Genomic DNA, 18249 nt, shown 5'->3' on the forward strand with positions numbered 1-18249 from the left:
ATTAATTTGAGAGCCTTATTCTTTGTCTTTCACACCCAACCTGGAAAACAGTACAACCAAATTTTATTGTTGCAGTGTACCATGCTCCTGGCCCATACTCTTTTTTTTTCTTTTTAGAGTTTCTATTGAGTCTAGTCCTTAAAACAAATGAAGTAATTATTATGGGTGATTTCAGTATCCATGTGGACAATGATAACAATAGCCTTTGCACAGCATTTATCTCTCTTTTTAATTCAATCAGCTTCTCTCAGTGTGTACGTAAACCCTAACTGTTTTAATCACACTCTTGATTTGTATTACTTGACAACATACCACCAAGAAAAAACTCCTATACTAAATACCTCTCTGATAGTACGGTGGCTAAATTTAGGGAAGCAATTCTATTGTCATATACTTCAGTGTCATGTCCCGGTGCACAATCTGATCCTAAAGAAAAGTCCAATGCCAATTGTAGTCCCTCTCAAATGGATCATTTTGTTGAGAACACTGCAAGCTCACGAAGCATAACACGTAATTCAATTGCCCCTCTAAAAAAGAAACACATAAATCAAAAGGGACTAGGACCATGGTATGATACTTCGCATAATAACGCAAAATGCACAAAAACGTGAAAGGAAATGGTGTTCCTCCAAACTCACAGAATATTGCTCAATCTGGAAAGACAGCCTTAGATCATATAGGAAGGCCCTACGGACCGCCAGAGCAGCCTATTACTCAAACTTAACTGAGAATAACAAGAATAAACTGTTCTGCTTCCGCACACACCGCCTCCTCCTGCCCTCTGTCCGGCGTGCTCTGCTACACCAGTCCAGTGTTCCCAGGAGCTGCAGTCTGCCCAGTGAGGCTCTGAGTTGAAGCGAGGCTGTTGCTGTTGTTGTTGTTGTTGTTGTTGTTGTTGTTGTTGTTGTTGTTGTTGTGGACGAACCGTCCCTTATTTTAAAAAGTTTGCTTCGGCTGTACCTTATACGCTTATTCACACAAGCAAGACAGGCAGAGTTGGCCAAAAAGTTACCAAAAAGTCATGATTTTACCTCAATGAGTTTCCTGGAGCTCTCTTGATGTTCCCCTATAGCTTGTGTTTACTGTATTGCATCCATAACTGACAGATACAGCTATCCATGCAATGTGTAGCCTGACAATATGCAAATTCATCTGCAATGAGCATCAGTTCTTTCTGTTTAGACAACTTTTCCTGTTGCTCTACTAAAAACAGGAAGCCAAGTCTACCCTAAGTTTATTGTTGCACATCAAGAATCAATCAAGAATCAAGAGTCTTTATTGTCATTATGCAAGCATAACAAAATGTTGTGCAGATTCTCGGCTTAAAAGCACACATACAACTAGCAGCAGAAAATTGAAATTGCACATTTAAGAAAAATATAAAAATATAAAATACAAAATACAAGTGAGGCAAATAAAGTGCACTTAGTGTCAGTCTATGGTATGCTGTGTGTGTGTGGCTAGACGGGGGAGGGTGTATGTCTGAAGTCCTGTAGGGGGGTGGGATGTGAGTGTTTCACTGCAGGGGGGTTATTGCTTTTACAGCTCTGGGGATGAAGCTGTCCCTCTGTTTGTGCTGGTTTTAATGTTCCGGGGAAGCTTCCATCAGGGAAGCGGTACAGGAACTTCCCTGATGGAAGCAGTACAAACAGCCGGGGTGAGTGGGATCTGTGGCGTCTTGCCTTCTTCTGGACTAGGGCAGTGTAAACTGAGTCCAGATGTGGTAAACTGCAGCCCACAATCCCCTGTGCTGTCCTCACCACCCGGCTAAGTACTTCCTGTCCTGTGCTGTGCAACTGCCATACCACACAGTCACACTAAGACACAGGATGCTTACAATTGTGGCCCTGTAAAAGTTCACAAGCACATACTGTATGCAGGGATGTACTGCAATAGCTTTAAAGCACAAATCCATATTTATACAGTTGGGAAATTCTTTTTATTATGCTTTAGCCCCTAGTATCAGTATTTGTGTCTGCTTGTCTATCCACAGTGAAGCCATCTAAGCCTCAGTGTTGGATTGAAGGGAAACTGTTGGAGGGAGGTGATGTTAAGATGAGCTGCAAGTCTAGTGATGGCTCTGATCCCATCCACTACAAATGGGAGAGGGTACTCGACAAGGGAAAATATGCTGGCAAGCTGCCTCCACTAGCACTAATAGGTAAGACCAATCACACACAGCCTGTCAGTTATACCAGTTATATTTTTATTTTGTTACCAACACAAAGCCTAAAATATAAAAATGCAATAAAAATGAGAGCAAAATGACTAACTAAAATAAATAACACAAAGCAATGTATCTAATTCAAATAATTTGTCTATTTCTGCTTCTTTTGACTACTCTTATAAACATATATGTTCCCAGGCAATACAGTAAAATCTTTTTCAACTTGTAAAGAATTTAGAAAAAGTACGAATCTTTTAAAACAAGACTTTTTCACAACTGCTTTGTAATTTCTCTTAATTCGGCAGTACAAACATTTAATTCAGTGCGCCAGCCTTATGTCCTGTGTTCTTTTTGTTTGTACTATCAGATTTGAAAAACCCAGAGATTGTGGCATTGAGGAACCTGACCAAGGACAGCACTGGAGTCTACAAATGCACAGCCAGCAATGATGTGGGAGAAGAGAGCTGCACAGTGGAGGTCAAGATGCACTGTGAGTGGGCAATGCTGATGTTCAGGCTTATCTGTAATGTATTTTTGAAGAAGAGTATTCAAGTGAAAAAATAATTGTAAAATGCCCGCTTAATCACTTGCTCTTGCATTGAATTTCTTGCAGAATAGGCACAAAATCTGAAACTCTTGATTCAGAAGATTGTTTTCTCACAGGATCGGAAAACTCACCCACAAATGACTTTCACACACACAACCCATAGTCCTCCATGTGAGAGTTTTCATGACATTTGCTGATTAGCAGACAAATAGAGTATCACTAGATGGATCTTTTAACCTATCCTAAACAAATCTTTAATGTATTAATATCGCAGAAATTAATCTAAGTAGGCTAGTCTAAACAGATGGGTTTTGAGTTTGGATTTGAAATGTGGGAGTGAGTCAGTGTTACAGAGGTCAGGTGGAAGTGAGTTTCAGAGCTGGGGAGCACAACGGCTGAAAGCTCTGCTCTCCATGGTAGCAAGACGGGCGGGGAGGGCGGGTGGGCAACGAGATGTAGAGAGGAGGAGGATCTGAGGATACGGGGGGGTGATATGGAGGGGTGAGGTTGTGGATGGCTTCAAAGGTGAGGAGAAGGATTTTATAGGTGATGTGGTGTGTGATGTTTTGGACCAGTTGTAGTTTAAGGAGGGTTTTTTTGGGAGGCCAAACAGGAGGGAGTTGCAATAGTCTAAATGGGAGGTGACTAGCCTGTGAACAAGAATGGCAGTGAAGTGAGGAGTGAGGGAAGGATGGAAATGGTTGATGTTACGGAGGTGGAAGTAGGAGGACCAGGTGACACTATTGATGTGGGAGGTGAAGGGGAGAGTGCTGTCGAGAATGACCCCCAGACTCTTTACCTGAGGGGAGGGGGAGATGAGGGGGGTCATTGAGAAGTTATGGACTTTCTTTAATGTGGATTTTGTGCCTGTCAGAAGAAGTTCTGTTTTATTGCTGTTTAATTTGAGGAAGTATGAGGTGAACCAGGATTTTATTTCATGAGGCAATTGGTGAGGGAAGAAGGTGGGAGTGTGGAGTTGGGTTTGATTGAAAGGTAGAGCTGGGTGTCATCTGCGTAGCAGTGAAAGTGGATTCGATGTTTGCGGAAAATGTGACACGGGGGAGATGAACAACAGGGGTCCCAGGGCTCTGTCCTCCTCACACCTGTGGTGACGGGGACTGGGTGGGAGGTGTGTGATTTTAACTGAGTGAATTGAGTTCGACCTGAAAGGTATGAATGAAACCATTTGAGAGGTGTGTTTGTGATGCCAATAGAGAATAGTCTGTCTAGAAGGATGGCGTGTGAAATTGTGTCAGAGGCTGCACTCAGATCAAGCAGGAGGAGAATGGATAGTGAACCGGAGTCAGCAGCATATACACATATACTGAATTTTTCCTCTGCATTTAATCCATCCTTGGTTGAACACACATGCAACAACCAGTAAATTACATGCAGTGAACACACACAGGAGCAGTGAGCTGCCATGTCAGGTGCCCAGATAGCAGTTAGGGGGTTAGGTGCTTGCTCAAGGGCACATCAGCGGTTAATAATGGATGAGGGAGAGCAATGATCACACCCAAATTTTTCCTGGTGGGAACTGAACTGACATTCCTTTGGTCACAAGCTGCTTTTCCAGCTACTTCTCCAACCTCAACGTAGAGCACTGATGGTCTTGTATGGTTGAGAACTCATCATCTTGTACTGGATACCACTGTCAACAACTTAGCATAACAGCTGCATGTAAGTCCCAAGACCAATAAAGGGCATATTTTAGAAAAGATGCACCTGAAAATTAAAGTTATTCATGTAGGATTTATTGGGACAGCTTGTGAAAATGTGGAAAGCTTTACTATTTGCGGTTCTAAATTACTCTCTAAAATCATTAAATAAACACAGCAGAAAACATATCTCAGTTTGAATATTGCTTTTAAGTTCAATATCAGTATACTCTCTTACATATCTTATACTCTCTGTTTCTGTGTGTTTTGTGCTCTCATGCGTAGATGTAAGAGGAATGGGTGTGGTAGCAGGGGCAGTGGTTGGTGTCTCATTTGGGGTCCTCCTCATCATCCTTATCATCTGGTTGGTGTTTCGCAAAAAAGAGAAGAAGAAATATGAAGAAGAAGAGACCCCAAATGAAATTAGGTATACAATAGAGAGAAATTTTCTCTGCCCGTCACAATGAATTTTTACAGTCATTACATAGACAGGAAATGAGCAATGTCTGAAGTAGAATATCAGAATTACATAGAGATGAATACCTAATTACCTAAATGAATATTAGAAATGGCTATATTTACAGTATTTATTGGCAATATTAACAGTGAGACTTTTATTTTTATTTTCACTTGGTTATCTGTTTGTTTGTTTGTTTTTCCAGAAAGGTGACCAATCATATTAGCAATATGGAAATGTCAAAATGAATAATACAGGCAGGTGGGGATTCCTCCTTGTCAATAATGTAGCCAGTGACAGAGCAAGGAAGAAGGTTGAGAGCAAAACATTTGTTGTATCCTGCTCAGTAGTAAAAACATTACTTTAGATTTTTGTATGTGTTTACGAAATATAGCTGTAGCATCTAACAATGTGCTCGTTCCAGGGAGGATGCAGAGGCTCCCAAAGCCAGACTGGTTAAGCCCAACTCCCTCTACTCATCCCGCTCTGGCAGCTCCCGTTCAGGTACTTCCTCCACCCAGTCCATGGTGCACAACATGGGGCCTCAAGGCCAAAGAGCCTGTTTTCCAGCTGTGGCAGCCCTCAAGAAAAACTGCGAAGCCTCAACCTTCCCTCAGTCTCCATCTGGCTATGTTCAGACAGTTCCCAAGACTCCTGAACCACATTCTACACCAACCTCCATGTCTACCTCAAACTCCAAGCCCAGCCCTCCTGCTAAACAAAGCCCTCAGAACCTTGCACAGGTTCCCAGGACCACTCCAGTTATGATATCCCCCCAAACCAATGCCTTCCAGACTGTGTAGATGAGATGTAATTGCACATGCTGGTTGCATGGACTGATGATCTTGGCAAGGTGCTCACTAACACATTTTAACAAATTCTGAGAGAAATAAGTCTTTTGTGTCCATATTTTTTCTTAAATTCAACTTGAGAAAAATGGTAGTAAAAATTAATGTTTTGCATTTATATTGTCGAGTGCATTTTCTTACCATTGACAATATATTGAATACTTTCTCCAATTTAACTGTTAGAGACACTCTTCTTTACATTAAGAATATAGAAACAAGTTTATTTTGGTGTTATTTATTGACACACTGTTACCTGACCAAGACCTGTGTTCATGGACTGTGAGGTTGAAAGAGATAGAGGAATTGAAACCGAAGTAGGAGTTGTTTTCATATAGAAGGAGAGGACTACACAAACTGGGGAGTGAATGGGATGAAGTAAAGCTGAAAGCATGAGCCTGACTAACATTGGATGCAGTATATTCATCCAGTAATACTTAAAAAATACTTTCCACAATTCTTAAGGGATTGGGAATAGTTTCCTCTTTACCCATCACCATACATTTGGTGATAATAAGATGGGAGCTCGAAATTAGATAAAAGTGAGAAAGGATTAGATCCACTTCGCTCCAAAAACCTTTTACAAAATAATAATAAGGTCACCTTTAGTTTTTAACCTCAACTTTGGAACGACCAGAGGATATGAGGCTTATCATAGCCAGACCAAGACATGCGTTAAAAGTGATCAGTAAAATCTTAAAATTAATTCTAAGTTGGACTGGCACCCAGTGGAGGAAGGCTAGGATGGGGTGATGTGATGTCACTGTTAAAACCAGTGAGAAGCTTAGCTGCTGCGTTCTGAACTAGTTGGAGGTGTGAGAGGGACTAGTGGGAGACGCCGGACAGAAGACAATTGCAGTAGTCTAAACTGGAGAAGATGAAGGTATGGATCACCTTTTCGAGATCAGACCGTGGGAGGAGTGCTTTTATTCTTGAGATCTTACGCAGTTGGATGAAGCAGGATTGGACATTTTTTTTGACTTGGGGGTCAAAGCTGAGGTTTGAGTCAAATATAGCACCTAGGTTTCTGGCAGTGAGTTTTGACTGGTGTACAGAGGACAGAGGTTGATTGGTGTGTGGGGATGTGGGGGGCTAAACAGTATGATTTTTGTTCTTGAATTGTTAAGTTGAAGAAAGTTTTGGGCCATTCAACAGTTTACATCATGAGACAGTCTGTTGTGGGATACTGGGGGTCTGGAACCTGTCCCAGTTGATTTTGGGTGAGAGGCAGACCAGTTCATCACAGGGCTGACATACAGAAACAAACAAACTCACAGGAAGGAAACCAAAGTACGTTGTGCTGTGGTAGAAAGAGACATTCCAGAGAAATGAGATGACTGAGACACACGTGTTCAGAGTGGGGATATCTCTTTATTCACAGTGACCCTACTAACAGCGTGGTCACAGAGTCTTTCAACGTTTCAAAAGACAACATCCCTTTTTATTACCACAACAGGCTGTATGAATGTGTATGTGCATGAGCGTGTGTGTGTTGGCTAGATTTCAACTTTATCAGGGTCCTTGACTGCCAAACCCAGAGACAGGGGGATTTATCTTCTCAATTTAGTTTATCTTGCACAATAACCAAGGTCACAGAAATAAACACTTCTAGTTAACACTCCAAATTATGGCACTGATACATCCACCAATGCTAGGCAACAGTTCAACAACAAGGGTACAACTGGATGCACATCAGTCAATTGTCCTTTGTCAGCTACATTGGCCAAAGTGGCTCCCCATTTCCCTAAAAGTTTGTTTAGCCAATCCAGAGACAGGCTACCTCCTCTACCAGCATTTTCCCTCAATTCTGCTTTTAGCTTTTGCAGTCTCTTCATAGCCACTGTGAATGATCCATCAGCATTTGTGTTGTTTGGAATTTATGTACAGCAATATTTTCCGAACACTTGACATGCACCTCCCCGTTCTGCTGTAAGTCATTCTAACACCTGTCAGTTTTGTCATGCAACTATAGTAGTTGCATGTAACTGTTCCCCCAATGTTTTAAACAGTTCATTGCTGTAATTAGTGTACCTCTGTTGGCTGTAGTAAATATAATTTATCCATGCCTACATTCTTATTAACTGTAATCCAGAGCAACATAGGCATGTGGACTCCAGGGCCTGACAGGGGCTGGCTGGCACTGGCTCTGTCCCAGACTGCCTAGTAATATCAACATTAGAATGCTTGTCACCAGTTTGTGCCACACTCTCATCTTTTTCATTGTTCTTTATCAGTTTTATACTGTCCTTGTTTTCTCTAGGAACTTTGGTGCAGTGATACCACATCGTGCTTACTTCCACTTGAACAGCCGTTGGCATTGCTCTTACGACTGTGTAAGGTCCTTCACGTCTGGACTTGTGTCACTTTCGCTGAAAGACTTTCACGTACACCTGATCTCCTGGCACCACTTGTAAAACTGGACCCTGGTCCTAGTTGGCCTCTTCTCAATCTTCTGGCAGCACGTTCGTGAGAAATGTGTGTGGGTTTGGCACTTCAGCTGGTAGTTCTTTCACGTCATTCACCATTCTCAAATCATGAACCAACCTATATCTTAATATATCCGCTTTTAATATTGAAAAAATAGAAGTGTTGGATACATTAAGCATTTTAATCAATACTCCTGCTTCAATTAACCCTTCAATTGTTTTACTTATTCCTTCTTCTGCTTCTGGTCTCAATGCGTATTGAGTGTGGCGAGGGAGTTGCACAATTGGCTTTAACTCCGCCTGCACAACATCAACATCATCTGCAAAAAGCAGAGAAGAAATCCTGTGGTTCCCAAACCAGACACCCTCTGGCAACTGGCTGCGCCTAGAAATCCTGTTCATAAAAATAATAATAACAATAACAATAATAACAGGACCGGTGACAAAGGCCAACATGCACTGGGAACAGGTCCGACTTACTGCCGGCAATGCTCCTGCTCCGAGACTACAGAGACCGCACAGCCCTTAGCAAAGGACCCCGGACCCCATACTCCCGGAGCACCTACCACAGAATGCCACGGGGAACACAAAACACATGTGGACCGGTTGGGCAAACTCCCAAGAACCCTCAAGCACCCTGCGGAGGGTATAGAGCTGGTCCAGTGTTCCACGACCAGGACGAAAACCGCATTGTTCCTCTTCAATCCGAGGTTTGACTATTGGCCGGATTCTCCTCTCCAGTACTCTGGCATAGACTTTCCCGGGGAGGCTGAGAAGTGTGATCCCTCTGTAATTGGAGCACACCCTCCGGTCCCCCTTCTTAAAAAGAGGGACCACCACCCCGGTCTGCCAGTCCAAGGGCACTGTCCCCGACTGCCATGCGATGCTGCAGAGTCGTGTCAACCAAGACAGCCCCACAAGGTCCTCAGCCTCTGCTTCCATGATGGAAGACACGTCAGCAGGATTGAGGAGATCCTCGATGTATGACTTCCACCTTCCAACAATATCCCCAGTTGAAGTCAGCAGCTCCCCACTTCTACTGTAAACAGTATTAGCAGAGCACTGCTTCCCCCTCCTGAGGCGCCGGATGGTTTGCCAGAATTTCCTCGAGGCCAACCAATAGTCCTCCTCCATGGCCTCCCCGAACTCCTCCCAGACCCGAGTTTTTGCTTCCACAACCGCTCAGCTGCTGTACGCTTGGTCCTCCGGTACCCATCAGCTGCCTCGGGAGTCCCACAACCCAACCATGCTCGATAGGACTCCTTCTTCAGCTTGACGCCATCCCTTACTTCCGGTGTCCACCACTGGGTTCGGGGATTGCCGCCACAACAGCCACCAGAGACCTTACGACCACAGCTCCGAGCAGCAGCTTAAACAATGGAGGCGGAAAACATGGTCCACTCGGACTCAATGTCCCCAGCCTCCCTCGGGATCTGGTTCTCCCGGGGGTGTGAGTTGAAAACCCCTCTGACGGAGGGTTCCGCCAGACGTTCCCAGCAGACCCTCACAATACGTTTGGGTCTGCCAAGTCTGTCCGGCTTCCTCCTCCACCAGTGGATCCAACTCACCAAAACATATGGTCAACACTTTCATTATTGGTGTCAAAATCTCCCCCACACCAATAGACTTTTGTTTTTTCAGCTAGTTTTCTCATCAACATTCGATAGTCCAGGGCATTTTGTCTATACATTCCCAATGGAGAACACAAATTTTGATTTGTTGATTTTGACACAGGATCATCAAATTGTCCATGTTTGCCACAACATCAGAGGGGGAGGCATAACATCCTGTGCCTTGTTGAAGCACATTTGCTTTCCCGGGTAGGTTGATGTGAGAGAGTCGTTGAATAGCCTTAAAACAGAGTTATTTATTTAGAAACAAAGATCTTTGGAGATCCCACCACAGAGTACAAGTCTGTTTCAGCCAAACGCCAAGTGGGATCTAAAGCACTCAAGGAAGTACATCATTATATATAGCTTAAGATAACACCGGTTCTTAGTCTCAGCACCTTTCCACTCAAGCCAGAGGGGAGGGGTGGTGTATCAGTGTCTTCGCATGTCTGTCAGAGTGACTCGAGATATGGTGTCCTTCTCCTACTATGTATGATGCCTCTATCCCCCTCAGAGTGTGCAGTACTGAGACAAACAACCAGTTCTACATGATTGTAACATTATGAATTATACTAAAGCATATAACAGAATAAGGCACAGTAAATATTTATTAATCCACAGCCTCTGCACCCATGACAGGTGCAATGAATTCATTTGGCTGCTCTTTCATGGCTTCAGTGTCCGTTATTGCCACGACTGCAGCCTATGACTTTGCTTACTTCTTCCTCTGCAGTTCACCCAGTTGCAGTTGTGCAATCTTCCTCTGCATGTTTTTGTTCATGCATTTGTCTCTCATCGATATGCATTGAACTCAGTTCCATCTGCTCTGGGCTTCAACATCCAGACGTTGTTAGCTTTCAGTATATTTCCCACAGCAGGAGCCCCACAACATTGTGCCCATATGGCTTTAATGTCCCCCAAAATCAGCAGTTTGCTCACAGTCTCTTCTTCATATGCTCTGATCCATTTATTTGCACCCACATGGATATCGGGCAGCCGACCAACCAGCCCAGTGAGGTCCAGCGTCTGCCACGGTACATAGTGCCTCTCAGTTCCCTTTATTAACATTGGATATTGCCCATCTGTCTATTGATAAGGTCGCTTTATGTTTGGTCTTAGCCTGTCAGGTCAAAATCACCTGAGAAGTTGACCACTCCGGCCAGGGACGGATACACCCCTGCCAGTTTCTGCTTGGAATTTGCTATGTTCTGCTTTCTGTAGTTTTTTTTCCCTGTAGTTTTCTCCTTCTCCTTTAAACATGTTCAAAGTTTTTATTTTAAAATCTCTTTTATCTGTCTTTTCTAACTTTTATCTGTTATTTTGTGATCTCTGATTCGCCTTTCCATGTCCTTACACACTGTCACGTCAAATGTGCTGTCTTTAGGCCATGCAGAAATCGTTTTTGTTCGTTTCTCCCACTTTTCAGAAAGTTTGAAAATTCATTCAAAAAGCTCTGGGTGTTTGGTCCCAACCAAGGCTGTAGGTACGATATTCATTATTGCTTGTAACTCCTTTAAGTTATTCTTTTTAGAAAATAAAGTGGAGGGAATGCTCCTTTAAAGATTTAATTTCTCTGTTGTTACAACCCCGCTCAAAGGCTGCAACCAAGAACGGGAGCAGAGACGAGGATAACTCTAAATAAGCTAAATTTATTACAAAATATCACACAACACCAAATCATAATAACCAAAATCAGTATCAGTATCAGTAGTGTAGGCATGCATGGTGAGGGGTAGGTGTATGGATGCAAAAACCAAATAAACCAAGAAAATAAATAAACCAAAAGCCTGCAACACCGCAGCAATCACATGGTGCGTGTGACCCGAGGAAGGAGGACCGCGCCCAAGACTGAAGACCAGAGGCCCTTTAAAGGCAGTGCACTGGGCCCAGGTGCAGCTCATCAGCTAAAGATGTCCCCTGCAAAACAGAACATAAAGAGCGACCACTAGAGGTGTGGAGGGGTCGTCACACCCTCCCCCATAAGAAAGGGGTTCCAGTAGGAACACCTGCAGCTCTATATGTAAATCAACTAAACAAAATTACAAATTTTACATTCATAATTTGCTTCATACCAGTTGTTCTCCAGTCAATCAACTAGCCATGTCCAGATCCCTCAGCAGCTCCAGCGCCTGAAGCAGTCAAGAGGAACAGAACAAAACACAGTAGAGCGAAGAGATAGACAGTCAAACACTCTAAGGAAGGGGTGCTCTGGACAAAGCATCAGCCACAATATTCTCTGAGCCTCTGATGTGACAGATATCCAGGCAGTAGGCTTGCAGGTACAACATCCACCGCATCAACCTGCAATTTGGGCAGCGTACTGAATTCAGAAATGTGATAGGGTTGTGATCCGTGTAAACAGTCAAAGGAATACTGGAGCCAACATAAACATCAAAGTGCTGCAAAGCCCAAATGAGAGTCTCTTTCTCAATCACAGAATAGTTTAACTGATAGGCATTGAACTTTTTGGAATAAAAACTCACGGGACGATCCATTCCATCATCCCCAGCCTACAACAACACTGCGCCAGCCCCCACATCACTGGCATCCACCTGTAAAGTTCTCAATTGCCCTGACTTTAGCTTGAACTGCACACACCTTTCCCTGCCCTACAACTTTGCCAAGGTAGGTGACCGTAGCCTTTTTTTTTCAACAAGTAAGCAAGGTGAAGCCCAACCTGAGGATGAATGCTGGGCAATGCCATTTTCAAGCATGTATTTAATTTCTGCTTCCATTAGTTTGTGCTTCTCTTCAGATACGCAATAAAAACGCTGGCGAATGGGCTGTGCATCGCCAACATTTATATCATGCTCTATAACACGCGTTTGAGTAGGCGTATCCCCAAATAAACAGGAATAGCTACGAATTAATGCACACAACTCAGCACATCTCTCTCCAGATAGATGACTCAGTAGGGATTCAAGTTTACCTAGTGTCTCAGAATTTTTCAGTTTGCCGTGCAGCAAACTTTCATCTGGCACCAACACTCCGTCATCACCGTCAGTGGGAAACTGGCTCCTCACTGCTGCTATCGAGGAGGGAGACTTGTGCTCTGAAGAATAGTAAGGCTTTAACAAATTAACATGACAGAGTCTGGTGGATTTCCTGCTTTTTGGTGTAGACAACAGACAATTTTGTTCAGACACCTTACGCAACACAGTAAAAGGACCAGTAAATCTAGCCTGGAAGGGAGAATGAACCACTGGTAACAAAGCCAGGACCTGATCCCCTGGACTAAAGTCATGCTGTTCAGTTTTTCGATCATATAGCCGCTTCATTTTCGTCTGGGCGTACAACAACTTCTCCTTAGCCATCTCCCCAGCAGAATATAAACGATGACGGAATCCATTTACATAATCTATAAGATTACTCGGTGGCTCAGACAATGCAACACCATCATGAGCCAATGTAAGTGCTCAAGCTCATTGGGGCTAAAGCCCGTACTTTCCTGTGATACTTCCCTAGCAGCTAGTAGCAACCATGGCAACCGTTCCTCCCAATCTTGGTTTAACTCAACACAAAAGTTCCGCAACAATGACTTCAGACTTTGGTGAAACCTCTCTAAAGCTCCCTGACTCTGTGGATGATAGGCAGACGCCCAATTATGTTGGATTTTTAATTGCTTCAATACCTGAGCAAAAAGTTTGGATGAAAAGTTTGATCCTTGATCACTCTGGATCACCTTTGGAATCCCAAAAATAGAAATAAACTGCATCAGAGCTTTGACTATTGATTTTGTTGTAATGGAACGTAATGGATATGCAGCCGGGTATCGTGTACTTTGGCACATTATAGTGAGCAAATAATTACTTCCTGCTTTGGAACGAGGTAAAGGTCCCACGCAATCAATGATCAAGCCCTCAAAAGGTTGTCCAATGGCAGGAATGGGGCACAATGGAGCAGATTTAATGTTCTGATTAGGCTTCCCTGTCATTTGACATGTGTGACACAATCTTATATAACGAGACACATCTTTCTTTAAACAAGGCCAAAAAAAGTAGGGTAAGATGTAATTGTAAGTTTTACGCACCCCTAAATGTCCCAATTGATAATGCGCTGTCTTAAGGATGTCGTCACGAAATTTTGCAGGCACCACAGTCGGAAACACTGGCTTACCTACAAAGTCTTCCCCATGTGGCAACCATTTCCTCACCAAAAGTTCACCCTGCAGCAGGTAGCCACCAGCAACACTGTTCACATCCTCAGTGGCAAGGACAAACGCGAACAATGGTCTGAGGGAGGGATCAGCTCTCTGCTCCACTACCAGATCACTGCGAGATACAGACAACAGTGAGTCATGGACAACAACCATATCCGCCTCACTCACCTCTCCGTCATTCAACTTAAATTCTTCCTTGGCACGACTCCCAGTTCGCGTCACGGCACAGGCTGCAAACACTTCCGGAAAACACTGAGCATTCTCATCCAGGTCAACAGACACAGTAGGTGTCGACGATACAATTGGAGGAGGTGGCCTATCAGGCCACACTCGACTACCCGCCAGGCCGTTACCAAGGATAACATCCACTCCTTCAATAGGCAGCGCAGGTCGAACACCAAGAGCAACCTCACCCTGGACCAAACCACAGTTAAGAACCACAGAATGCAAAAGAACAGGAACAACATTCATCCCCATCCTCTGCATTAAAACAAAGTCTCCAGTAAAATGGCAGCACTGAGTCCAAAATGTATGAATCACATGCTGCAGTGTCCCTCAAAATTTTGACAGGGACCCTGACATTACCTTTACCCAGAGAGACCCAGCCATCAGACACAAAGGCAGAAAAATCAGTTTTTTCCAAATTACTGGGTTCTCCAACATCCATCTGGTTGGCCTGTGAAGCAAAAACAGGTTCCACAGAAACTGCACAAGCAGCTGAATTTGCCGGACCTCCAACAACTCCGCTTTTAGCATTAACTTTTGGGCAATTAGCTTTCCAGTGCCCCCTTCCCCTACAGAAGTTACATATCTTTGAAGAGTCAAAACACATCTGACCTTGTGGGGCATGTTCAAACTTACCGGGGCGTTGTGGAGGCCTCTCCTCCCATCTACCTGGATTACGACGCATACCACCCCCCTCTGAGATCCTGGAGACTCGGTCACCCCTGTGTGTCAGCACATACTCGTCAGCCAGAGCAGCAGCCTCAGTGGCAGTCTTCACTTTGTGCTCACTGATATATACAGCGATGTGGCTGGGGACAGAATTTTTAAATTGTTCCAAAACAATCAAGTCACACAGAGCAACATAACTATCTACTTTTAATGAATTCCACCACCGGTTGAAAAAGGTAACCAGATCTCTGGCAAATTCCATATGACTCTCACTGGTGGATTTCTCCCAAGCTCTAAACTTTCTACGGTAGGCCTCTGGAACTAACTCATAAGCCTTTAACACAGCAGCTTTAACTGTTGAGTACGCTTTACTTTCTGCCACTGTCAAAGCAGAGTAGGCCTCCTGCGCTCTACCCGTCAGCACACATTGCAACAACAATGTACACTCTGGATCCGACCACTCCCTGCTCTCCGCTACTCTTTCAAACAGCGAGAAAAATGTATCTGGATCACGCTCATTGAACTGAGGAAGTACACGCAAATTACTAACAACATCAAAAGACGTGGTTGATCTACCCAAGTCTGAGACTGGACTAGCTGTTCCAGCAGGAAAACTTAACCTGCGCTCCTCCATCTCCATTTTTTTTAATTTCTGCCTCTCTCCTTAAAAGTGCCAACTTCTCCATCTCTGTCTGCAAAAGCAACAACTCTCTCCTCTGCTCAAAAGTGAAACTTGCCTCGCCACTGCCAGACATATCCACCTGACCCACCTCAGGATCAACAGCCTGTTTCTTAGACCCAAGCATACCTCGATCAACGAGATTAGCCTTTATAATGCTTTTAATATTATCCTTCATACGTTTATCACCAACATCTAAATTAAAATAGGAACCAACTGTTCACGCGAGCAGCTCTCCAACAGCTCCTCTGACGACGCTCTCAAAAACTCCCCCACACTTGCCATAACTACAACGCATCCACTAACACATTCACTCACCTGATGTGTCTAATCCGCTCAGCGCAGACGGTCCTCCACACACACAGCCTTGACGTCACCGCGGCCCCGTCCCCCTAACTGCCTAACCAGAAGACTAACTAAACTGCACAGCAGCACAACTAGAGGTGTGGAGGGGTCGTCACACTGTGCAGGACTTGGTGCAAGTAAGGGAGGGGGAACTATTTTTAACTTTCTGTGTCTGTGTGTCTCTCTGGGCCAATTGCCAAATTGTGAGTCACGGTACTACAATGTCCAAACAAACTTTACTCACCCCTACTGGTCACTAACACCAACTACACTTGACTCTGGAGGTGTCTCCCTCCTGTTACTCACCGTCAATTCTTTTAACCCTTTCTGTAACTCCTCCAAATCTAACTCAACAATTTTAACTGTGCAGCATAACTTTTCTTTCTGTGCCACAGCCTGGCCTAACTGCCACATCCTCTTAGTCTAATTTACCACTTCTCTTCTCAAACATACAACTTACATTAACTTTGCTCACACTTGCTAACTGAAGGATACAATTAGACATGCTTTTCAGAATATACACACATTGCAGATTTACCGAATGAGACGACTTTCATAGACAACATTATGTTCAGGAGATGGAACAATTTTACTCTTTTCACTTTTCACATTCACTATTATTCTTGCACACATTAGCTCTTGACACACTCACTGTCACACACATAAGATTTTAACACGAATACTAACACACCACACACACACAAAACTCTCAACACACACTGCCAGTCCAAGTCAGTTGGGTTAGTTGTCTTCAGTCAGTGGGTGTTTTATCAACATTTGTTTTGTTTGTTCTACCTGATTTCCTACTTATCAGTTGCTTTCTGCACCCCTTTTTTGTTCAGGAGATTTATGGAACTTAATGTTATCCTTGCCTGGACAATCCTTTCAGAAATCATCCAGTCACGGACACTTTATTGGGAATTGAAAAAACTGGTTGGCCAGACCAGCCCCCCAGTCATGGCCTCAATTTTTTCGCTTGGTTGAACTTTTGTAAGTTGGAAATTAGAGAGGTCTATAATTCACTCTTAGCTAGGAGTTATACACAGATAATATAATAAATAATATAACAATTATTAAATTATGTGATGTGATTAATTATTTGTATAATATAAATTATCCACTGAAAGGTCGCCCCAACTAAGGCTGAGGATCTGACTGATTCAGAGGAAAGTCAACTCATAGGTCGAGTCCGGTTCACTCCTTTACTAGTGGAAGAGATGTGGTTCTTGTTCACGTATGTTTATTATTAAGTGAGTACAGTCGGGTTAGGGTTTCCCAGTTAAGAGTATTGCCGCCCAACAGACTTCACCATAGCATTAACTGATCTGCGACGCTAATTCACAGCTGATTAGTAGCGTGGCTCACGCCATGCACCCGTAACCATTTAGTTTCTCAGCCACGGTTATCATACACCCAAAACCAGGGGGCCCTGGCACCAGTTTTCACAAATACACAGTGCTTCACAAAACTCTTATTCCAAAGCAACCAGCTAGAGCTTTTCCAGCTCCATTCTGTGTCTGGACAGCTCAACTTTTCAACACACAACAGGGACCCAACCTGTCCCTCAGTTTTTCACTCAAACAGCCCATCTAACTTCCAGTCACACTGCCAGATATGCCCAATCTGCCAAATTAGGGTACCACGCTGCTTAACCCGTCCCAGAGTGCCTTCCGTGCTTCTCATAAATACATAAACGAACACAATAAACACAGCCTTTTTATAGTTTTGCTGGCAGAACCTTCATGTGCACATTTTTTCACCTTCGACCTACCTCCCCCAAATCCCAACCACTCTCTCTCTCCCCAACAATGTTCAGAACAACTTTTGTTCCAATAGCCTTAAATCAACAGTTCATTTTGAGTGGATCCACAAATTACTGAGACTTCAACCCTCGCCCCCGGCAGCAAGCACACTGGTGTAGGCTTAAAGTTAACCTACCTTGTGCTGCAGCTTTGTTCAGCGGCCTCGCTGTGGGACTCACCGGTCCCCCTCCCAGCTCAGGAACCAGACCCGAATCACATCAATTATGTTGTGGCAGAAAGAGATGTACCTGAGAAATCAGATAACTGAGACACAGGTGTTCTGAGTGGGAATATCTCTTCATTCACAGTGGCTCTACTAACAGTGTAGTCACAGAGTCTTCCAACATTTCAAAATACAATATCCCACAGCAGGTTGTATGAATGTGTATGTGCTTGAGTGTGTGTGTGTGTGTGTGTGTTGACTAGATTTCAATTTTATCATGGTCCTTGACTCCCAAACCCAGAGACAGGGGGATTTATCTTCTCAATTTAGTTTATTTTGTACAATAACCAGGGTCACAGAAATAAACAGTTCTAGTTAACACTCAAAATTATGGCACTGATACATTTGCCAATTCTAGACAACAGTTCAGCAACAAGGGTATTACAAAACTTGTCTCCATGTATGTGTATGTGGTGTACTTTTGCTCTTTTCCAAAG

At 43.7% G+C, this 18249-nt stretch overlaps 1 protein-coding gene across 1 annotated transcript in view; it reads left to right on the forward strand.

The window, feature by feature from the left end:
• The window catches only part of LOC124071025 (CXADR-like membrane protein), a 30737-nt gene extending 25105 nt beyond the window's left edge, over positions 1–5632 (forward strand). Inside the window, exons 6-9 of the mRNA XM_046411450.1 lie at positions 1994–2161; positions 2535–2657; positions 4658–4799; positions 5254–5632. Coding sequence (XP_046267406.1) covers positions 1994–2161; positions 2535–2657; positions 4658–4799; positions 5254–5632 — 812 coding nt within the window. The remainder of the gene's footprint in view (positions 1–1993; positions 2162–2534; positions 2658–4657; positions 4800–5253) is intronic.
• Positions 5633–18249: the final 12617 nt, after the last annotated feature.

The sequence above is a fragment of the Scatophagus argus genome, chromosome 14 (assembly GCF_020382885.2).
Source record: "Scatophagus argus isolate fScaArg1 chromosome 14, fScaArg1.pri, whole genome shotgun sequence".
NCBI lineage: Eukaryota > Metazoa > Chordata > Actinopteri > Scatophagidae > Scatophagus > Scatophagus argus.